The sequence below is a fragment of the Myxocyprinus asiaticus genome, chromosome 20 (assembly GCF_019703515.2).
Source record: "Myxocyprinus asiaticus isolate MX2 ecotype Aquarium Trade chromosome 20, UBuf_Myxa_2, whole genome shotgun sequence".
NCBI lineage: Eukaryota > Metazoa > Chordata > Actinopteri > Cypriniformes > Catostomidae > Myxocyprinus > Myxocyprinus asiaticus.
The window spans coordinates 1,297,324-1,323,237 of record NC_059363.1 but is presented as its reverse complement, the minus strand read 5'-3'; the positions used below and the strand labels follow the sequence as shown (position 1 = coordinate 1,323,237).

General features: G+C 40.8%; 2 protein-coding genes across 3 annotated transcripts in view; one reads left to right on the top strand and one right to left on the bottom strand.

Annotated features, from left to right (window-relative positions):
• Positions 1–23,015, bottom strand: part of LOC127410715 (RAC-alpha serine/threonine-protein kinase-like) — an 84,097-nt gene extending 61,082 nt beyond the window's left edge. For both annotated transcript variants that reach the window (XM_051645907.1, XM_051645908.1), the window contains exons 1-2: positions 22,867–23,015; positions 10,704–10,838 (exon numbers count right to left, since the gene is read on the bottom strand). In XM_051645907.1, the coding sequence (XP_051501867.1) occupies positions 10,704–10,755 (52 nt within the window). In that variant the 5' untranslated portion in view covers positions 10,756–10,838; positions 22,867–23,015. The remainder of the gene's footprint in view (positions 1–10,703; positions 10,839–22,866) is intronic.
• Positions 23,016–23,948: 933 nt separating this feature from the next.
• Positions 23,949–24,833, top strand: LOC127410762 (myb-like protein Q). The gene has a single exon (XM_051645979.1). It carries the CDS (start codon positions 23,949–23,951, stop codon positions 24,831–24,833), a length of 885 nt encoding a protein of 294 aa, XP_051501939.1.
• Positions 24,834–25,914: the final 1,081 nt, after the last annotated feature.

Sequence of the window (25,914 nt, the reverse complement as noted above, 5' to 3'; positions counted from 1 at the left end):
GATACATGGGAACGCTCTTCATGGGGAGTGTATGAGGGGAGTGCAGTCAAAGGTCTAGTGAGTAATGAGCTTGTACATTTGCATGTAGTTCCATGTAACATTTGAGGAATAGTGGACTAAGGATAGGATTTAGTGTAAACTGAAGTGGTCTTCACTTTCATGGTGGATTTGTCAATTGGCAATTTCATGTAGCCAGACTTTTGACCATTCAAATATAGTCTGGTCCACTTTGAAGCATATTCTAGCAAGAGACCATCTGATTGACATCTAAAGCGACCAATCACATTTCACATTTTTTATCCTCCTGAGACCCGACCATGACTGCTGTGTGCATTTTCCATTTCTCTTTTTGATTTGTAAATAGTAGCACCTAATAAACATGCAAAAACTACGTTTCCATCCAAGGATTTCTGGCAAAAAACATTACCTTTACTCTTGATGGAAATTTTTCTAGACTTTTTATGGACTGTGCGTTCCCGAGCCAGTAAAGATTATGGCGCACCAAAACGCCCGGTAAAAAAACCCAAACATTTATATTAAAGACGCTGACTACCATCCCTGGAGTCACGATTTCGAATCCAGGGCGTGCTGAGTGACTCCAGCCAGGTCTCCTAAGTAACCAAATTGACCCGGTTGCTAGGGAGGGTAGAGTCACATGGGGTAACCTCCTCGTGGTCGCTATAATGTGATTTGTTCTCAGTGGGGCAAGTGGTGAGTTGAGCATGGATGCCGCGGTGGATGGCGTGAAGCCTCCACACGCGCTATGTCTCCATGGCAATGCGCTCAACAAGCCACGTGATAAGATGCGCGGGTTGACGATCTCAGACGCGGAGGAAACTGAGATTCGTCCTCCACCACCCGGATCGAGGCGAGTCACTACGCCACCACGAGGACTTAGAGCGCATTGGGAATTGGGCATTCCAAATTGGGAGAAAAAGGGGAAAAAATACCCCCCAAAAAAAAAAAAAAAAAAAAAAAGACGCTGACTACCATCCCTGGAGTCACGAGTTCGAATCCAGGGTGTGCTAAGTGACTCCAACCAGGTCTCCTAAGCAACCAAATTGGCCCGGTTGCTAGGGAGGGTAGAGTCACATGGGGTAACCTCCTCGTGGTCGCTATAATGTGGTTCTCGCTCTCGGTGGGGCGCGTGGTGAGTTGTGCGTGGATGCCGCGGAGAATAGCGTGAAGCCTCCACACGCGCTACGTCTCCGCGGTAACGCACTCAAAAAGCCACATAAGATGCGCGGATCGACGGTCTCAGACGCGGAGGCAACTGAGATTCGTCCTCCGCCCCCCGGATTGAGGCGAGTCACTACACCACCACGAGGACTTAGAGCGCACAAAATGATGTCATGACGCACACCATTTTAATCGGTAAAAGGTCATTTGAATGGAAACGAGCAGGAAGCAGGGTTAGGGTGATGACAGAATTTTTCATTCCTGGGTGAACAATGAACAATTCCTTTTAAAAAAAAGCTTTGAGAGATGGCAGAGGTAAGAGAGACATTTGTACTCTATTACCATAAGAACGGGAAACTGAGAACTTTTACTCAAGACTGAGGGGTGTAAATTTCAAAGATGAGAGACGCCCCCATATATACACAGACATACACAAACTCAAGCCACAGACACACCCAGACTAAACCAGCAGACCCCAGGTGCTCTGTAATCATATGACCACCATGACGCCAGTAACCCCGTCCATACACGCGACTTAAGTGTGCACACTGTGAAGGACACTCTGTAATCAAAGCTCTGACAGACACAACTGTCGCTTTTGAAGCAGATGATTGATTCTGCAATTTATGATTTAGTGTCTGATGAACTCTGAGCAGCTTTAAGTCCTAATTGATGCTCACTTCATTGTGAGTCGAATGTTGATCGTCTCTATACACCAATCAGAACACAGTAAGACTGTGGAGTTTTATTGGCCTTCAGAGTTCTTGGCTATGATGTTCCTCGAGGAATGCAAATTCTTTGATGTTTCATGATTTTCTCACTCTGCTGGAAAGCCGTAAACTGTTGCATTTGTAAAACATGTTATTGGATAAGATTAGACGTGTGTATGATGTCAATATTCCCACTGCACTCTGACAGACACAACAGACCTGCAGAACATCTGCAAACTATGAAGCATTGAGATGTTCTGTTTAATTTCCATTTGCACTTAAAGACCTCGTGAAATCAAAATTATGTTTGCTGTTATATTTTATGAGTTTTATGGCTTTTAGTTCGACTTCTTAGACAACATCTGAAGGCACAGATAAGAAGGCAGTTCCACAATGCAGGCAGCATGAAATTTATTTCATTCAATTTGTGTGTGCAGTGTATTTTTATGTCAACTTTTTAGCTTTGATGTCATCTATCCACAACTAGTGTAGTATCCACATGACTTCTACTGTAAAAAAAATAAAATAAATAAAAATAAACAGCAAAAAAAGAAACGTCCCTTTTTCAGGACACTGTATTTTAAAGATAATTTTGTAAAAATCCAAATAACTTTACAGATCTTTATTGTAAAGGGTTTAAACAATGTTTTCCATGCTTGTTCAATGAACCATAAACAATTCATGAACATGCACCTGTGGAACAGTCGTTAAGACACTAACAGCTTACAGACGATAGGTAATTAAGGTCACAGTTATAAAAACTCAGGACACTAAAGAGACCTTTCTACTGACTCTGAAAAACACCATAAGAAAGATGCCCAGGGTCCCTGCTCACAATAAATTGCAATGTCCTTACTGTGAGACGCCTAAAACAGCGCTACAGGGAGACAGGAAGTACAGCTGATCATCCTCGCAGTGGCAGACCACGTGTAACAACACCTGCACAGGATCGGTACATCCGAATATCACACCTGCGGGACAGGTACAGGATGGCAACAACAACTGCCCGAGTTACACCAGGAACGTACAATCCCTCCATCAGAGATCAGACTGTCCGCAATAGGCTGAGAGAGGCTGGACTGAGGGCTTGTAGGCCTGTTGTAAGGCAGGTCCTTACCAGACATCACCAGCAACAACGTCGCCTGTGGGAACAAACCCACCTTCACTGGACCAGACAGGACTGGCAAAAAGTGCTCTTCACTGACGAGTCGTGGTTTTGTCTCACCAGGGGTGATGGTCGGACTTGCGTTTATCATCGAAGGAATGAAGCGTTACACCGAGGAGGTGGAGGGTCCATCATGGTCTGGGGCGATGTGTCACAGCATCATCGGACTGAGCATGTTGTCATTGCAGGCAATCTCAACACTGTGCATTACAGGGAAGACATCCTCCTCCCTCATGTGGTACCCTTCCTGCAGGCTCATCCTGACATGACTCTCCAGCATGACAATGCCACCAGCCATACTATAACCATTTCCTGCAAGACAGGAATGTCAGTGTTCTGCCATGGCCAGCGAAGAGCCCGGATCTCAATCCCATTGAGCACATTTTGAACACTTGTCAATTTATATCAGTTATCAAATTTTATTAATGTAAAAGCTATTGTTTGCATGTAACTGGTGACAATGGAACAATAAGACGGATGTATATAGGGTTCCTGTAGCTTAACTGGTAGAGCATGGCGCTTACAACACCAAAATTATGGGTTCAATTCCCAGGATACACACAAAAAAAAAAAAACGGATAAAATATATACCTTGAGTGCACTGTAAGTCGCTTTGGATAGTCCTGCCACATGCATAAATGTAAATATTTCAGCATATGGAAAGATGCTTGTGAAAACATAAATTTAGCATCTGCTTCACTGCATCATTCATGAAGATGCTGAAATGTATGTAATGAACACTGTGCAAAAAACTGCCGACTTTGTCTCACTATTGTTCTTCACCGCTGTACCTGAGGAGCTACATGTAACTCTTTTTCTTACACATGAACTCTAATTAGAAGAATGGCAATGAACCTGACTTGACTGAACAATTTTAATATAAAATGAGAGAAATACGACCTTTTTACAGCCAGTATTCGTACTGAAGGAACTTTACGTTTATCTGTGACAAGCAGTGAATTCCCAACAAAAATAATTATGTATGTTTGCAAAGGCAAGCATCACTATGAGTATTCGAAACAAAAGTGCCCAACAGTTCAAAGAACCAAGAATGAGACCTTCTTTGTACAGGAACCATCAAGTTAATACAGCTTCAAAAGTCTAGCTGGAGAATCAACCGAATTTTTCCGGAAGCCTGACATCGATCGTGTTCTGCCGAGTTACTGACAAGTGTCATCGTCCATCAGACACCTTTGCAGCTTTTCTTGAGGCACGATTGACAGCGTGTTGCACAAGCAGCCTTAAAAACAGGTTCTGATCCTGTAAAAACAAGGATGAGTGCAATTCGGAAGTAGCATTTCCCCTCTAAGATTACATTTTTATTCCACTGACAGTTAGGTTTATGTTTGGGGTTTGGGTTAGCATGCAAGGTTAATAAAATATGCACCCCTGTTGACTGTATTACATTATTTATAACTAAAAACAACTCACTTTAAGACTCACTTTTAGCACCACTCTGCGGACACATCACTCGAAACTGGAGCTCACAAGTTCAACAACACTTCCAGCTTCGGCCACTAGGGGCAGTGATTCAAATTTCGGTAAGCACAGATTGATTTCAACAACAGAACCTTCGACCTACCGAATTCACAGCAAGATCAGTCTGGGAGAATGGAATGGCGACTATCACACATTTTGAATTAGGCAATAAGGCATGAGAGGCTGTGCTATATTGTGAATATAGTCACAGCTGAGGGGGGTTGTTAGACACGACGAATCGGTTTAGCAGTGGCTATTCACAATATGACACATCCTCGAGTGCATTATTACATTTATAAAATGGTCACCACATAATACAACATTTATTTATTTTTTCTCTCCAATTTGGATTGCCTAATTCCCAATGCGCTCTAAGTCCTCGTGGTGGTGTAGTGACGCGCCTAAATCCGGGTGGCGGAGGACGAATCTCAGTTGCGTCCGCGTCTGAGACCGTCAATCCGCGCATCTTATCATGTGGCTTGTTGAGTGCGTTACCGCGGAGACATAGTGCGTGTGGAGGCTTCATGCTATTCTCTGCGGCATCCACATACAACTCACCACGCGCCCCACCGAGAGCGAACCACATTATAGCGACCACGAGGAGGTTACCCCATGTGACTCTAACCACCCTGGCAACCAGGCCAATTTGGTTGCTTAGGAGACCTGTTCATTAAAATGTTGTATTTTGTTAAATCTTTAAATGCCATCCTTCCTCCAGAAGATATAATCCGTGGCAATAAACAGTAAAACAGAACGTGAAAAGGTCAGAGCTGTGCTTTATTATGAATACAGCACGGCTGTTGACCAATCAGCATCCAGGATCGAAACTATCCATTACTTTATTAGAATTATAACATGAATGAAATTCCTGGTGCGGTTAAGGGAATATTCTGCATTCAATACAAGTTCAAACGACAGCATTTGTGGCATAATGTTGATGTCCATTGTAAGTGTCTCAATAGAACACAGATTTGCTTTTTGTCTTTTTAAAGGAGGGACGAGTTGAAATTAATTTTTGTGGCAATTGACCTTTGACCTGTAAATTGAGTTAACTGGTGTTGAACCCTGAATATTCCTTTAACCTACAGTATATTTACAGAAAAATGCACAATGACCCCGATTCATTGAACCACCAAAATGAGATTAAAACATTCTCTGAAATATCTCAGACACAAAGCTGTCATCATACTCCAGCATATCACATCTTCAAACCCAACACACAGTCTACATGCAATCTACATAAAGACAAAATCAAATCAGAACAGGAATTGGACACTTTGGCTTGCAGTGTGAACATAGCTGAAGTGATCTTAAAAAAAAAAAAAACACTATGGGTTTGGAACAACCATTTAGACCAGACGTGGGCAACTTATGGCCCGCGGGCCGGATCCGGCCCTCCGCATGGTTTAACGTGGCCCGTTTTTTCCCAGTTCATGCATCCATTTAAATCAAGCTTTTATTTTGCCGTATCTGTGTGTTTTTGACGGTAGTTTCCCACCTCTGCATAAGCAGTTCGCTACATGTCCCAGTGTGATTATTAAACGTCAAACAGCTGTGATTTCATTCAAATAAATATACAGTCTGTATGTGCTGCACGCTTCAGAGCGCTCTGCTCACTGTCATCTACTACACAAACAAACACACCCAGAGCACGCGTGATGATCATGATGGGGTGTTTTCAGCGTATGAGCGGCCGCTTCACACATTCATTTTGAAGCATGCAGCACAAGCAGATTAAATGTTTACTGAATTAAATCGCAGCCAATGGTTTAATAATCACTCTTGGACATATCGAGATTTTAACTTGATTAATTGTGCATTCAAACATTCATTTTCATCCCACATGTCAAACTCCATGACGTTATGCATTTTATAGCTAATGCAATTTTTATAAGTGGATTCAGTGATTCATTTGTGTTTTCGCATCATTGAGATCATAGGGCCCTACATGTGATAACGGCGGTATAAGCAGACTCTAATCGCGCAAATGTTTTTGTAGTTAACACTACAGCAGTGTTGGAACTAGACCTGTTGCGATTATTAAAGAGCACCTGTTATGGTTTTTAAACGTGCCTAATTTGGTTTTAAAGGTCTCATACAATAGATTTACATGCATCCAAGGTCAAAAAACACTTTAATTTGCTCATAATTTAAATTGCAGCATTACCTTTTTTTCCCAGTGTCAAAAACGACTCAATGATCCGTTCTAAAGGATTCATTCTAAACTCCTCCTTTCAGAGAGCATACTCTGCTCTGATTGGTCAGATGTCCCAGTCTGTTGTGATTGGTTCTACCGCTTAGTGTAGTGTTTGAGGGCGGGTCAAAGCTGTTCACGAGCAGCCAATGAAACCAGAGGCGGGTTTTTTGTCACCAAATTACGTAGGTTAGTACTGGAAGTAAGTCTGGAATTACTAACGACTTGTTTCAGGTGTTCAGAATCGGTTCTTTCTGTTGGGAGTCAATAACGCCATTTGTCGTGCACTTTGATTTTTGAAACTTTGCAGACTTTTTTTACATTCACAAACAGCTATATAACACACTACATGAAAGGTAATATTTGAAAAACCATAATAGGTGCTCTTTAAATAACCATCTGAGTGCGGTTATTTGATCTAACCATGATTATTGGGCATTCTAATTCCAATCACAAATGAATATACAGTATAAATGCCATGAACGGTGCATTTGTGTGTCATTCAGTCCGAGCATCACTGAGCAGCACCACGGACGTCAACCAGCTCCTGTCCGGAAGAGCGCGTGCTGTCAGAAGAGGCTCCCACGAAAATATAAACGAACAAGTATAAACGGTGATAGTGAACGCAAAGCGCTCCGGCTGCACTTTAAACGGTCGTGTAATGACAAATGTTCCTGGTTCATACACGCAGTAACACAGAGGAGGAAATGCATGCGTACTATATTTCTGTGGAGTGATAAAATAATGAAACAAAATCTCAAAGGTTTTGCTTCATGAGAAATAAGGGCTCGTGGGTTTAATCAAAGCATTAAAGTAACTATTAGGATAGAAATATTTTACTATTGCATAATATAATAAAATATAAATAAAAATTATCATATAAATTTATCATATAAAAATATGAGTTCAAACTGTAAATGTAAAATTGACCAAAACTAAAGTTGACCAAAAAGAGAGAAATATTTTTAAATATTTCAAAATATTTTGATATTTAAAACATTATTTTTCATGTAATTTATACGTTTTTCAAAAGGAAATCTTCCTAGTTTATTATTCAATGTGTATATTTCAAGTTAAATAAAAATGACTTCTTAAGGTGTATGAAGCACACATGCAGAAAAAAGCACATCTTAAAATATATGACAATTTATATGTTAATTAATTGTGTAAACCCTTAAAGAGACAATTAATCGCCATAATCTCAGTTGTTTGACAATTAATCGCAATTACTGTTTGACAATTAATCGCCATAATTTCAATTTTGTTTGACAATTAATCGCAATTATTGTTTGACAATTAATCGCCATAATCGCAATTATTTGTTTGACAATTAATCACCATTATTTGTTTGACAATTAATCGCCACAATCGCAATTATTTGTTTGACAATTAATCGCCATAATGTTTGACAATTAATCGCCATAATCACAATTATTTGTTTGACAATTAATCGTCAGCCAAATATCATAATTGTGACAGGCCGATTTGGAATTTTTAAAAAATTGCACTATATCAATACTTGTATATTAAACAAAAACCTTGTCAGCAACACAATCAAACTGTTTTATTATACTAAAATATTTTCCAGGACATTTAGGCATTTTTCTCATTTTCCATGACTGGAAAACTGCACTGAAAAATTCTTGAGCTGGACAGACACTGTCAGATTTCACACGGTTCTATTAAACTGAGAGAGTGCTCTGTGTCTGGACGTTACGGTACTGGACAGCACGCTTTGAGAGCGGGTCAAATGCAGTAAACACACCATCTATGAGATGGCAGATGGTGGCAAAGGTGAGCTGACGGTGACGTGACATCTTCACCCATTCACCAGAAGCCTTTTGATCTGGCCAAGGGCGACGGACGCCGTCCAATCAAAAGACACAGACACTCCCGGTGACATTTCACTCTGCACAGATGCCGGCGCTATGACAACACAGCAACCTGATTGGTTTTCAGAATTAAGTTATACAGAATACTCCAGTAATAATATAAAGAATTACATATAAACTCCAAGGTGAAGCTAGCTAACACACGTTGAGATCACCATGGGATCGAAAACTATAATAACTAGGGATGCACTGATGTATTAGCCACCGACATATATCGGCCTATCATTGACCAAATAAAAACCAATGTCATATCGTCCATAAGCATGAAAACACCCATATGAAAAAATGACCCAAGCAAAGCAGCGATCTGATGACAAAATAAGGTAAGTGGCAAAATATTGGTCTCTGCCTCTTGGTTTTTGTTAACATCGGTATCGGAATTGACCAAAAATGTTTATATCATTGCTTACCTAAAAATAGCCTCTAATCATCAAAATTGAGGGTCTGCAGGAATGCTAAGATGTTAAATATAGATTTCAGATAACATTTTACATAATGAGATTTCTTAAAGATTCATATAAAAATCTAAATGTTTCATGAGTTTTGTCCATGTCTGTTCACTTTAAGGTCATTTATATGCTAATGTTAGCACAGACATTATTTTTAGTGAGAGCACAAGAGTAAAATGCACTTCCTCTCTCTGCAAACACCCATTCACATTTTTCACTATCAGTCGCTGAGATCTAAATAACGCCCCCCCTCTCCACCACCCTCCTCTACATTTCCTCTTCTGGTTAACCAGACAGCCATCTGACGTCACAGCAGAGAATATCTTCTGCTAAAACCATCACACACAACTGTGCTGTCTGTGTTTTTTAAACAGAAGTTCTGGTAAGTCAAGTAGATATGATTTGATTGCATTTGTCATGTGTCGTCCAAACTGCGTGGGAAAATTGAAAAAAAAAGTTTTTGGAAAAATTACTCAACAATGCAACATATTACTAGGCAAGCAAGGTGTTGAAATGATGGTGAAAGACAAACCTTTAAATACCATGAATCAATATTTACTGAGTAATCCATTATTTTGGAGAGGGGGATCAAAATGAGCATTTGCGCCTGTGATTTTGGAGCAACACTACAGGTCAAAAAAATATCCTAAGGATGGTGTCAGCATCATGATTTTATTTTTACATAGAGGTAAGTAGGTCTATTACTAAATTCAGTTGACTTCAGCACCTCTTGTTGAATATGCCAATGGTGTGAGTCCAAAAATGGGGGGGAAAACACTTTTTTCCAAAGTTGGAGTGCACATAACTCAAGAAGTATTAAAGATATGTTAATATCCTTTTAGATTCTGGTTCAGAACAAACTTTCCTTTTTGCATCTTCACTTTTAAGGCCCAATATGGTTAAATCCCAGACATATGGGGCTCTCGATATGGCTTCATCCAGAAATGTTTCAATTTCACCCATTTTCAATGGTCGACAACCAAATGTGGGTCACATGGTATGAAGCTAGTTTTTCATTTCCAGCAAAACAAAGGTCTGAAGTACAAATAATGTTGAAATTAGAAATGTACCTAAGTTGTCCTGTATGCTTGCAATACTAATGCAAATGATGACTGAATTCATGTCTTGTTGATTTTACCCTGGCAAACATTAAAACTGGAGCCAGAATCCCATTTGTTTACACTGAAGGAAGGACCTTAACCATATCTAGATCCAGAATATCATAGAGACTTTAGCATGGACTCTTAATGTAAATATGGCTGTCACTACCTGAAGTTTTCAGAAGCAAAATTGGGCTGTGGAATGCGGTTCTCACTTTTGTACATAACTAAACTGTGTGTGTGTGCGTACATGATTATACACTCAGAAAAGCGGTGACTGACAGAGCAATTGCATTTAGTTGTAGTATGTGTGTGTGAATGTAAAAGAGAACAGCCTAAAGGGAAATCTATTGAGCTGTTGTGTGATGAATGGATGCTCACAGGTTCTCCGTAACTTCCCCTTTCTTTCGCTGTGTTTACTCACAGCCTTTACGCTGAGTGCTACATGTTCTGTACTTTATCAAAGCGGCTTAATACGGAAACAGCAAAGAGTCGCTCCTCAGATCAGTGCATCCATATAACACAACGCACACACCTCGTTTGTGAAGCCATCCCTCCTTCACAATCGCCACGTTTGTCGTCGCCATGCTCTCCTGCCGAAGACCGTCTGTCTATCCAGAGCGTCAAACGCAGCGTTCCGGCCAGCGTTAAGCCTCTTGTCACAGGTCACCTATAGGAGAACAGCATGGAGTTAAAATCAGACCAATTTCTAGTCATTAAACTAATGCATTCTAAACTAAACATCCCATCTAAACACATATGGGTATCATGGCATGTGCTGCATTTTACAATAAACCCAGAAGTGCCTCTAAATCTGTCCTTCATAAAAACTCCAGGCGCAATTCAATTTGTTCAGTAAATGATTACAATATTACAATCCATTATCAGCAACATCAAATGATGCATGTCTGCTTTCTGCAACACTTGACTGTCAGTCTTGCATTGCAGCAATTGCTTGCTTGCAGTCTCATGCATACTGCAGAAGGCATTACTTCTTGTGCTAAAGGAAGAAGACTTTAAAGACTGGCACTGTCGTGAATAAACACAAACGTGTTGACCAGTGTCTGTGTGCTTTACAGGAAGTAATATGTTTACAACAACCCGAGCTCAGACAGACATGCAGATGAGGGGCCTGAGGGGCCAAAAGGGCCTCTGTTCTGTTCTGAAACCTAGTGAGCTAGGTTGCTGTCTATATAGGGAGCTTCCTTCTAACGCAGCATCTTAACCTCATAAGTGGCTGATTGGGAACACTCAACATAAGCAGCAACTCCATATGCCACTTCATTTACGTTTATTCATTTAGCAGACGTTTTTATACAAAGCGACTTACAAAACGGGGAAGGATACAACAAAAGCGATTCATCTTAAGGATACAATAACATAATAAGGGCTGCAATACAAAGTTTAAATTGCATTAGAAAAGTACTAGCCAAGATTAAACGTCAGAATAAACGTCATCCATACGACTCCAGCGGTTAAATTAATGTCTTCTAAAGCTCACTTTTAGTGCGAAAAAGATCAATATTTAAGTACTTTTTTAAATGTATTTTTTATCCCCAAATTGGAATGCCCAATTCCCAATGCGCTCCAAGTCCTCGTGGTGGCGTAGTGACTTACCTCAATCTGGGTGGCGTATGACGAATCTCAGTTGCCTCCGTGTCTGAGACAGTCAATCCACGCATCTTATCACGTGTCTTGTTGAGCGTGTTACCGTGGAGACATAGTGCCTGTGGAGACTTCACACTATTCTCTGCAGCATCCATGCACAACTCACCACACACCCCACCGAGAGCGAGAACCACATTATAGCGACCAAGAGGAGGTTACCCCATGTGACTCTACCCTCCCTAGCAACCAGGCCAATTTGGTTGCTTAAGAGACCTGGCTGGAGTCACTCAGCATGCCCTGGATTCGAACTCGCGACTCCAGGTGTGGAAGTCAGCGTCTTTACTAAGTACTTTTTAACTATAATACAACGCTTTAGGAGAGGGTGGAGTCCAAGTGGTCTCTCGTGTGACGTATTCGCATTGCCATGGATACAGACGTAATCTCATGTTCTCCACTCAGTTGAGACATCCAGGATAAACACACAAACGCACCATTGTGAGTAAAGAAACAGATAATAACAGATCAAAACCAATGAAGCTTCTGTACAGTGTTCCTCCTTCTCACTTGTAAACAGCGCTGCTCTTCTGGCTGTGATGCACGTGTGTCAGTTCTCACGTGTTTCACGTGCCAACACGATTACATCACACATATATACTGATGCTGACCATGCTGGAAGCATGATTTATATCCAAAGTGATCGTGTCGCTTTAGAAGACATTAATTTAACCGCTGGAGTCGTATGGATGACGTTTATGATGACTGTCTGTGATTTTTGGAGCTTCAAAAGAGAAATTTCCATTCACTTGCATTTTAAGGACCTACTGAGTTGAGATATTTTACTATTTTTCTTCAAATGTGTTCTGGTGAAAAAAAAGTCATACACACCTGAGATATCATGAGGGTGAGTAAATAATGAGAGAATTTTCATTTCTGGGGAGAACTATCCCCACTCAAAGGAAACATGCTATTGTTTTGATTTAAAATTTACATTGAAATGTAACATTATATAGGCTAAAGGGGTGTGTTCAAAAGCATATTACCTATTTATTTTGGAAAATTGTGAAACTTTACCGATATCGGTACCCACTACTGAAATTTTCTAAGTATACAGTAGGTCTCTGCGGAGCAATAATGGGCGTTTCCTAATCTGTGGGTGTTTTCAAACCGGGATGGGCGTTTTTCAACTATCCAATGAAAGTAGGGAATCTCAATGTAGTTGGCAAATCGTGTAGAGCTGTTGAAAAACACCCAATGATTGGAAAACGCCCATTTTTGTTCTGCAGAGGCACAAGTCTCAAATTTTGGTATGGTGACAACACTTACATACAGCACTCCCCACATGAACCACATCGCAACTGAATTCAAAAGAGTTTCACTTTGCCCTGTTACTAAGCTAACAACATAACACTCTAGTATACACCAATCAGCCAGAATATTAAAAGCACCTGTCTAATATTGTGTAGGTCCCCCTCCCCCCCATTCTGAGATGATATTCTTCTCACCACAATTGTACAGAGTGGTTATCTGAGTTACTGTAGACTTTGTCAGTTCAAACCATTCTGGCCATTCTCTGTTGACCTCTCTCATCAACAAGATGTTTCCAAAGAACTGACACTCACTGGATGTTTTTTGTTTTTGGCACCATTTTGAGTAAATTCCAGAGACTGTTGTGTGTGAAAATCCCAGAAATACTCAAACCAGCCCGTCTGGTGTGTTCAAGTGTGATTAAACTGCACGGTAGCTCGACTGATAGAGCGTTGCACTTGTGATGTAAAGGAGCGGGATATGAGTCCTGAAGATCACGCAAGTCCACACGTGAACCCAAAGTGTCATAGAAGCACCACAAAATAACATGGTTGTGTTTTTCATCTCACAATTACTTTTTCTGACACTCTCGGTTAGGTTTAGGTTCAAGGGTTAGGGTAGGGAGGTCAGTCGGTCGGTTTTCTGAATTTAAAACTCGATAAAGCATTAACCTTAAAAACCTCTTTTTTTTCCCACGCCAAACAGTGAACATTTCACCTTGAAATACGCCGTAATACGCGATATGAACCCACGTAATCATTTTGCAAAAATGACTTTGGGTGACTGAGGCGGAACGTTGTCAACGTGCGGAACGTTCGCGACACGGAGGAGTTAAGCCGTTGCGCGCCGTCTCCACTATGTGAGCTAGGAACGAGTTGGAGTGGCAAGCTAATTTTTAGGGTGGCAGCTGCCACCAGGTGCCACCCTTCTGGCCACGCCCCTGCATGTGCTGTCTGGTTTGTAAATCTGAACTTTTTAAGATGTTTTGCATATGATAAATAGATGATGCCTTCCAGATAAAAAAAATAAAAGATCTAAAACAAATGTAATATGATCAGGCTTGTCACAATGGCTATGATGCGGTCTTAAAATTTGTCCAAAACAAGCTATCTTCGAAGACAGCATAATGTTGTTGACTATATGTGGAACAGGCGTATGTACTATGCATTCAAACGCTGTCTAGGTAGGCAGCTCACTAGTTTTTGGAACAGAGCAATTAACACACCACCAGTGTGAGCTCACATTTCTGTAACTGTAGCATTTTATCCAAAGTGTCTTACAAATGCAATGAGAAACATGCACAAAAAGAAATTAACAAGTTGGTTTGTTGTGTTCCAGAGCTTCTAATCCAAAACACTGAGCTGTTTCCAACATAACTGGTGTGTGTGTGTGTGTTGCTACAGCGGTCCACACACACACACAACGGCAGGAAAACGATGCAATGGCATGCAGCCAGAACCAGCAGTGTGAATGAACCCAATACCCCACTCGTGGGTCACATGATCCGCGGTGCCTGGGGCCCTCACTCTCCATTTAAAGCCATACATGATTCCAGTACTGTTATATGATGACGATACGTGTGGATACAACATCATTTATACACACACGTGGAGATAAAGCCTTACCAGCCTTACTTGTCTGTCTATTTTGTTTTGATCATTGGGGGGGATATGCATTGGTCTTTGGATATTAAATGGAAAGTTGCAGTCTTAGATGCTGATTGGTCATTACAGCGTTCCAGAGTCATGCTAAAATGTACAATATAGTAATTTGGGATATGCAAAACTACATATTTCAAAATCGACCAGTCTGTGAGGATGGAACAACTAGTTCCAGACAAAGTTTGTCTTGTTATAATTATTCGTCTGGTTCTGGGTTCCCCTGGCTGATGCTTTTCTTAGGGGAGTATTTCCAAAAGACATGTTCTTACTTTCAGCTAGATGGATCACAACCAAATGCAACCAAACTCGCCATGTTAACAATGTTCATGGCGGGACGCTCTTAAAACAGCATGACTGTTCTCAAGTGTGGATAATATTAATTAAGACTAAGAGATGCATTCATATGAGATACACATGACCTAAAATGTAAGTGGTGCTTGACCATTCTCACCTAAAAACGTGCTGATTAGCTCATAGCCACAACCTTTCCTCTTGTATGGTCTACACACTGTAATGTCTTCAGGATCGGGATTATAGAGGGAGTAGAAGTGCATCCTCTCCAATCAGACTAAAACAAGGAGGCAAGGACAGTCATACGATTGGATTTAACGTCAGAATCTAGTCAAATTCATCCTCACTCCAGAAGTGCTTTCCTACACAATAACCCTGACTGTGTCTGAGTGAATTTCAATCAGCATTCCTCACATTCTGCATGTTACTGGTGGCACATTTGCATCAGAGGAACCCAAAGGAACTCGCAAAAGAACGTAAAACATTCCCTCAGCATCTTGCAGAAAAGATCAGCTACATTCCTCGAACGTCCATGCGTCACATTCCAAAATATACACAGTTGAGGAAGAGCAGCAGTTTCAGATAGACTTGAGCTCAGGCTCAGATGAGATCTAGACCTCTATGTTATCCATTACAAAGTTCACATAGTAATTTAATTTAATAATTTAATAAGTTCATACAATAGTAATTTATTTCAGTTGTGCACCTTTAACTTTAAAACAATCAGGCTTTTATTTTGACGTTCAGAACTCTCCAGAAAGGTCCTGTAAATGTCTGTATGTGTGCTAGTTTAATTCGCTTCTTATTCAAAATCTGGCGAAATGTTCCTCTGGTCCCGTTCTCAATGCATGTAATAAACGAACTGAACTATTGAGCATCTGAGATGCATGTGTAGCGATGTTGTAGCGCTCACATATTGCGCATCGCTTGAGGACAGAAACAGAAAACTGAAAATATCCGCAAGGGCTTCAGCATGCGTGTGCTACGAGTGTGTGCCATTCACTAACGCGCTGCGCAAGCATGCTATATATTTAATTATTTAATGCAGCCGTTTGCGATTCACAAAGCTACACTATATTGCCAAAAGTATTCACTCACCCATCCAAATAATTGAATTCAGGTGTTCCAATCACTTCCATGGCCACAGGTGTATAAAATGAAGCACCTAGGCATGCAGACTGCTTCTGCAAACATTTGTGAAAGAATGGGCTGCTCTCAGGAGCTCAGTGAATTCCAGCGTGGTACTGTGATAGGATGCCACCTGTGCAACAAGTCCAGTCATGAAATTTCCTCGCTACTAAATATTCCACAGTCAACTGTCAGTGGTATTATAACAAAGTGGAAGCGATTGGGAATGACAGCAACTCAGCCACGAAGTGGTAGGCCACGTAAAATGACAGAGCGGGGTCAGCGGATGCTGAGGCGCAGAGTGCGCAGAGGTCGCCAACTTTCTGCAGAGTCAATCACTACAGACCTCCAAAGTTCATGTGGCCTTCAGATTAGCTCAAGAACAGAGCGTAGAGAGCTTCATGGAATGGGTTTCCATGGCCGAGCAGCTGCATCCAAGCCATACATCACTAAGTGCAATGCAAAGCGTCGGATGCAGTGGTGTAAAGCACGCCGCCACTGGACTCTAGAGCAGTGGAGATGCGTTCTCTGGAGTGACGAATCACGCTTCTCCATCTGGCAATCTGATGGACGAGCCTGGGTTTGGCGGTTGCCAGGAGAACGGTACTTGTCTGACTGCATTGTGCCAACTGTGAAGTTTGGTGGAGGGGGGATTATGGTGTGGGGTTGTTTTTCAGGAGCTGGGCTTGGCCCCTTAGTTCCAGTGAAAGGAACTCTGAATGCTTCAGCATACCAAGAGATTTTGGACAATTCCATGCTCCCAACTTTGTGGGAACAGTTTGGGGATGGCCCCTTCCTGTTCCAACATGACTGCGCACCAGTGCACAAAGCAAGGTCCATAAAGACATGGATGAGCGAGTTTGGTGTGGAAGAACTTGACTGGCCTGCACAGAGTCCTGACCTCAACCCGATAGAGCACCTTTGGGATGAATTAGAGCGAAGACTGCGAGCCAGGCCTTCTCGTCCAACATCAGTGTCTGACCTCACAAATGCGCTTCTGGAAGAATGGTCAAAAATTCCCATAAACACACTCCTAAACCTTGTGGAAAGCCTTCCCAGAAGAGTTGAAGCTGTTATAGCTGCAAAGGGTGGGCCGACGTCATATTAAACCCTATGGATTAAGAATGGGATGTCACTTAAGTTCATATGCGTCTAAAGGCAGATGAGCGAATACTTTTGGCAATATAGTGTATTTCATGTCTTTAAGAGGCTTTGACTAAAATGCACGAGTCATATGGACTACTTAAATGGTGCTTTCATAGTTCTTTTATGTCATTTCTGGAGCTTGACAGTAACGAACATGACTAACACACAATATCGGATTTGGATCGGGCTTGTCAGACCAATACCCGATTGTGGCAGGGCGGAGGGCAGGGCTGGGCCGTGATTGTGCACACCCAGCCCCTAATTAGGCTGTTTAAGCCTGAGAGGGATAAAGGTGACCGGAGACGGCAGTGCGACAGAGAGAGAGAGTTACGGGCAGCTGCCCAACACCTGTGTGTGTTTGTCTTTTTGCTTCAGTTTCTTATTAAACTATTATTTATATTGTTAAGCCGGTTCTCGCCTCCTCCTTTCATTGAACTATGTTACATCGATCCATCTAAAAACACCAGTATCGGAGCCGATACCGATCCAGGTATCGGATCGGTGCATCCCTACTAAAAATGTCTATGTGGTGTAAATGTCCGGACACAGTAAAAAATAAAAGTCTTATTTAAAGCTGTATTTCTTGAAATGTTGGCATGAGTAGTTTGGAATGATCTTTAATAATTATTTATTTAAAAAAAGGCAATTAAACATTTTTGTTTTAAAATATTATGAATAACTGAAAAACTTTTGTTCCCCAAATGAAAGTCAGTTGGTGTAGCCAACATGCCAACACACTCTCATGACGAAATCATCAGGATTCGTACGATTTTCTAAATTTGGCTAATTTGTATGATATCGTACGGCTGCACTCATTTGAATTCCTACGACTTTCACTGCAGCCAATGACGTCGCTGGACAACGTCTCCATCTAATACGTGACAATTACTTGCTTCTGACACACACAACAGCTTCCTGTCATGTTTACACACTCTACTGATCGGTTAAGTTTAGATAAGGGGTTTGGGTAAGGGCATAATATTAATAAGTACGTCCTTAATGACTCGTGCGCGGAACTCGCACTTCCCCATTAGACATCCAGGAATTGGGAGCCTGGATAGCTCAGTGGTAAAAGACGCTGACTTCCACACCTGGAGTCGCTAGTTCGAATCCAGGGCGTGCTGAGTGGCTCCAGCCAGGTCTCCTAAGCAACCAAATTGGCCCGGTTGCTAGGGATGGTAGAGTCACATGGGGTAACCTCCTCGTGGTCGCTATAATGTGGTTCTCGCTCTCAGTGGGGTGCGTGGTGAGTTGTGCATGGATGCCGCAGAGAATAGCGTGAAGCCTCCACACGTGCTACGTCTCCATGGTAACGCGCTCAACAAGCCACGTGATAAGATGCGCGGATTGACAGTCTCAGACGTGCAGGCAACTGAGATTCATCCTCCGCCACCCGGATTGAGGCGAGGACTTGGAGCACATTCCAAATTGGGTAAAAAAGTTAAAAAAAACAAAATCCAGGAATTTGCACGTGATGAAGTCGTATGAGTTTACGTGAACAACATTGTGCGAGACCATACGAAATAGCCAACTTGTAAATTATGTACGACTTTTCGTGAGGTCGGGTTGAACATGCAGGTGGACATTCATTTGATGAAACAAACATAAAACATAGAAGACCCTCAAGATATTTTGACATTTTTATGAAAAGGCACAATTTGGTTTAAGTCAAATGGAGCAACCCTAAGAAACTTTCTTGATATTCAGGATATTTGTAAAAAAATATTTTTTAGTTTGGAAAAAATATGTTTGAAAACTTTGTATGTGTATTCAAGGTGCAAGTAAAGTATCGTAAAACCCCTTTTTGACATTTTTAACGTCAACAAACCAATTTTGTAGAAAATGTAATCAAAAAAGGTAATCAACATGACCACAAAGATTAGATCTCATTTCTACAAAATTTGTCACATGTGTATAAACTAGATTTTTAAAAGATTCCTATTATTTATCACCTTGGACAACCTTATTTGTCTGAATTTGTGTTCCTAAAAAAATCATTCTGATCTAAATGCTCATGCTTAAATGCATGAAATGAGTATTGTGAACAAATATAAACTGTACATTTTTTTTTACAAAACTAAAGTTTTAATAATTAATATTATATAATGGATCAGTTGCAGCAGACAGTTAATGAAACACAGGGAACAACGTCCAGAACTCCTTCAATAGTCTTTTTAAAAGCATCTAAACAAACAACAACTGAAAATAAAAGATAGCTTTCATGTGATTCACTCCATTCCCATTCTTTCATTTGTGTTATTTTATAGTCCAAACTTGACTGGTACTGTAAGTCCAACTCTAAGTCCTGCATTACACTATAATTAAAAACAATCAAGACTCAAAGACTAAACCTGTGATGTAAACTTGGTCCATCATGACTAGATGATGTCACAGCACACAGTGAAACTGTATATCGTCTACACCAGCTCTTGAGGGAGTGTTTGTGTGTGTTTATTACAGTGAATGAGTATTTACTCATTATACTGTCGGCATCAGTCTCACACATATTTTCTGCTGAAGTAATGTGGACATTTTGACAGGCCAGCCATAAATCAGAACTTTATATTGTTCCAACAGAACCTTTAACTTCCCCTGTGTCAATAAATTTGACAAATGACTTTTAGTTTGTAGTTCTACTTTAAGTTTTTATGTGCATACATGAGAATTGACATATACTATGTCTTGTCATATCTGTACAGAAAGTACCATGGTACAGTGATGTTATCAGATGGTAATACCATTGTATTTTAATATATACCATGGTACTGAACGAATGCCCTATCCAAAGCAATCTATAGTGCATTCAAAGTACAGGCTACATATTTATCAGTAGGCCAATGTGGATTCCCTGGAAACTGAACCCCTGAACTTGGCATTTTTAGTGTTGTACTCTAGTAGTTGAGCTGCAGTGAACTAAGTACTTCCATGATCTTCTAAAGGAATTCCAATATTCAAGTCCAAACACCAAAAACCGTCTAAGCAACACTTACAAAAAAATAAAAAATAAGATTACACTGTGATAAAATACAGACAGACAGTCCGCCAGATAGACAGATAGAATAAAAGAACGACGGAAGGATGGACAGACATAAAGACAGAAAGAAATACAGACTGACAGACAGAGAGATAAACAGACAAACAATCATATAAACTGACAGACAGACAGACAGACAGACGACAGACAGACAGAGAGATAAAATGACAGAGAGACAGAAGGAAATACAGACAGACAGACAGATAAACCGACAGACAGACAAACAGACAGACAGATAAACCGGCAGACAGACAGACAGATACACCGACTGACAGACAGAAAGACAGACAGACTGACAGACAGATACACGTCAGACAGACAGATACACCGACAGACAGATAGATAGAGACAGATACAACAACAGAGAGACAGACAGACAGATAAACTGACAGACAGATAGATACATAGATAGTGACAGATACACCGACAGAGAGACAGACAGATAGACAGACAGATAAACTGACAGACAGATAAACCAGCCCACAGACAGAAAGACAGATAAACTGACAGACAGACAAACAGACAGATAGAATGACAGACAGATACACGACAGACAGACAGATACATGATAGACAGACAGATACACCAACTGACAGATACACCGACAGAGAGACAGACAGACAGAGATAAACTGACAGACAGACAGATAGATAGACAGACAGACAGATACACTGACCGACAGAAAGACAGATAAACCGACAGACAGACAAAAAGACAGATACACATCAGACAGACAGATAGACAGACTGACAGACAGATACACTGACAGACAGACAGACATATAGATAGATAGATAGATAGATAGAGACAGATACACCGACAAAGAGACAGACAGATAGACACACAGACAGACAGATAAACTGACAGACAGATACACAACAGACAGACAGATACACTGACAGACAGATAGAGACAGATACACCGACAGAGAGACAGATAGACAGATAAACTGACAGACAGACACATACACTGACAGACCGACAGACAGACAGATAGACAGAGACAGATACACCGACAGAGAGACAGACAGATAGACAGACTGACAGATAAACTGACAGACATACAGATACACCGACAGACAGACAGGCAGTCAGACAGGCAGATAGATAGACAGACAGAGAGATAAACTAACAGAAAGACAGACAGATAGATAGATAAATAGATAGACAGACAGAAAAACAGATACACCGGCAGACAGACAGACAAATTAACAGACAGACACATACACTGACTGACAGACAGATAAACTAACGGACAGATAGACAGACAGACACATACACTGACTGACTGACAGACAGACAAATAAACTAACAGACAGATAGTCAGACAGACACATACACTGACTGACAGACAGACACATACACTGACTGACAGACAGACAGATAAACTAACGGACAGATAGACAGACAGACACATACACTGACTGACAGACAGACACATACACTGACTGACAGACAGACAGATAAACTAACGGACAGATAGACAGACAGACACATACACTGACTGACAGACAGACACATACACTGACTGACAGACAGACAGATAAACTAACAGACAGATAGACAGACAGACACATACACTGACTGACAGACAGACACATACACTGACTGACAGACAAACAGATAAACTAACGGACAGATAGACAGACAGACACATACACTGACTGACAGACAGACAGATAAACTAACGGACAGATAGACAGACAGACACATACACTGACTGACAGACAGACACATACACTGACTGACAGACAGACAGATAAACTAACGGACAGATAGACAGACAGACACATACACTGACTGACAGACAGACAGATAAACTAACGGACAGATAGACAGACAGACACATACACTGACTGACAGACAGACACATACACTGACTGACAGACAGACAGATAAACTAACGGACAGATAGACAGACAGACACATACACTGACTGACAGACAGACAGATAAACTAACGGACAGATAGACAGACAGACAGACACATACACTGACTGACAGACAGACAGATAAACTAACGGACAGATAGACAGACAGACACATACACTGACTGACAGACAGACAGACAGATAAACTAACGGACAGATAGACAGACAGACACATACACTGACTGACAGACAGACAGACAGATAAACTAACGGACAGATAGATAGACTGACAGACAGACAGACAGACAGACAGACACATGCACTGACAGACAGACAGACAGACAGACAGACAGATAAAAACATTAAAACGCTGAGCCTGCTCGTGCACGCGCCTGAAGTTATACTTAGCTGACAGATGATTAAAGACAATAAAAACACAGATGTGTAAAGACTAGAGCTATCAGTGTTAATCAGATGATAAACTACTACTTTCATTAAACCGTCTTCAGATCAGTTTAATACGAGAGATATACTGTTTTATTTCAGGCCTATGAAGCTGTGAGAGAAATAACCGCATCTATTTTACACAGTCAATCCTCCTTCAGTGACTGTGCGACAGTAATTCACATCAAAACAGAATAAAGAGTAGAATTTACCGCGCCAGACTATCACAGGTGAGTCCGGAGCATTGTTGTGGATGAGCTGGCTGGTTCGGCTGACACTTTTATTCCACAGTAAACAGGTAAAAGTGTTTTCATTCGCACAAGACGGTCCTCGCTTTTCCTAACTCCAGCAGTGCAGAGAGACTCGAGAGAGAGCTGCGCGCAGGGTCCTAGAACCCATCAAATCACAACAAGAGCCCATCATATCACAACAAGAGCAAATCAAATCACAACAAGAGCCCATCATATCACAACAAGAGCAAATCACATCACAACATGAGCTAATCGCATCACAAGAGCCCATCACATCACAACAACAGCAAATCACATCACAACAAGAGCCCATCACATCACAACAAAAGCACATGACATCACAACAAGAGCAAATCACATCACAACAACAGCAAATCACATCACAACAAGAGCACATGACATCACAACAAAAGCACATGACATCACAACAAGAGCACTTGACATCACAACAAGAGTACATGACATCACAACAAGAGCACATTACATCACAACAAGAGCACATGGCATCACAACAAGAGCCCATCACTTCACAACAAAAGCACATGACATCACAACAAGAGCACATGACATCACAACAAGAGCCCATCACATCACAACAAAAGCACATGACATCACAACAAGAGCACATGACATAACAACAAAAGCACATGACATCACAACAAAAGCACATGACATCACAACAAGAGCACATGACATCACAACAAGAGCACTTGACATCACAACAAGAGCACATGACATCACAACAAGAGCACATGACATCACAACAAGAGCCCATCACATCACAACAAAAGCACATCACATCACAAGAGCCCATCATATCACAACAAGAGCACTTGACATCACAACAAGAGCACATGACATCACAACAAGAGCACATGGCATCACAACAAAAGCACATGACATCACAACAAGAGCACATGACATCACAACAAGAGCCCATCACATCACAACAAAAGCACATGACATCACAACAAGAGCACATGACATAACAACAAAAGCACATGACATCACAACAAAAGCACATGACATCACAACAAGAGCACATGACATCACAACAAGAGCACTTGACATCACAACAAGAGCACATGACATCACAACAAGAGCACATGACATCACAACAAGAGCCCATCACATCACAACAAAAGCACATCACATCACAAGAGCCCATCATATCACAACAAGAGCACTTGACATCACAACAAGAGCACATGGCATCACAACAAGAGCCCATCACATCACAACAAAAGCACATCACATCACAAGAGCCCATCATATCACAACAAGAGCACTTGACATCACAACAAGAGCACATGGCATCACAACAAGAGCCCATCACATCACAACAAAAGCACATGACATCACAACAAGAGCCCATCACATTACAACAAAAGCACATGACATCACAACAAGAGCCCATGACGTCACAACAAAAGCACATGACATCACAACAAAAGCACATGACATCACAACAAGAGCCCATCACATCACAACAAAAGCACATGACATCACAACAAGAGCACATGACATCACAACAAAAGCACATGACATCACAACAAGAGCACATCACATCACAACAAAAGCACATGACATCACAACAAGAGCCCATCACATCACAACAAAAGCACATGACATCACAACAAGAGCACATGACATCACAACAAGAGCACATCACATCACAACAAAAGCACATGACATCACAACAAGAGCCCATCACATCACAACAAAAGCACATGGTATCACAACAAAAGCCCATCACATCACAACAAGAGCACTTGACATCACAACAAGAGCAAATCACATTACAACAAGAGCCCATGACATCACAACAAAAACACATGACATCACAACAAGAGCCCATCACATTACAACAAGAGCAAATCACATCACAACAAGAGCCCATCACATCACACCACAACAAGAGCACATGACATCACAACAAGAGCACATCACATCACAACAAGAGCACATGACATCACAACAAAAGCACATGACATCACAACAAGAGCCCATCACATCACAACAAGAGTACATGACATCACAACAAAAGCACATGACATCACAACAAGAGCACATTACATCACAACAAGAGCAAATCACATCACAACAAGAGCCCATCACATCACATCACAACAAGAGCCCATCACATCACAACAAGAGCCCATCACATCACATCACAACAAGAGCACATGACATCACAACAAGAGCACATCACATTACAACAAAAGCACATGACATCACAACCAGAGCAATTCACATCACAACAAAAACACATGACATCACAACAAGAGCAAATCACATCACAACAAGAGCACATGGTGAAGACAGTTTACTGAAGGATAATAAAGCACAGTAGAGCAGAGTTCAATGGAGAAGACAAGAGTTTATAGAGGTTAGTAGAGTAAGGTGGAGTTGGACAGTTTATTGGGGACAAATAAACAGTACTAGAATAAAGCAGAGTGTTAAACTTGAGAGTAGAGTTAGATTCTTTTTATTAGATTATAAAGTTTATGAAAGTTGAGTACAACAAAGTAGATCAGAGTTCATAGAGTAAACTATAGTTTAATGAAGTAGAGTAGTATAGTCAGTTAGAGTACAGTATATTGGGGTCAAATATAATAAAGCAGAGTTTATTAGACTTGAGTTTATTAGAGTAGAATTTAAGAAGTAGAAATTGTACGTGACATTTAACACTACAACTGTAAAATATATAGTATATAGATCAAATATACCATAATGTATTGAGAAAAAAAAAGACACAATACACAAATGATATATGATATATATAGAAAGTATGAAATGTACACAAAATTAAACGTAGTGTCATGGTAAATAAACAAACCCTGGTGGTTTTAAGAAATATGATTAAGATTTCCGTTTATGTGTTTAGATTTACCTATATGTATCGTTTTTGCTATTGTTTTTTACACATCATACAGTAATACATCTGACACAATGATTTCGTTTTCATTACTACCCTTTAGAGCGTATAGTCAAATGAATGTCTTTATT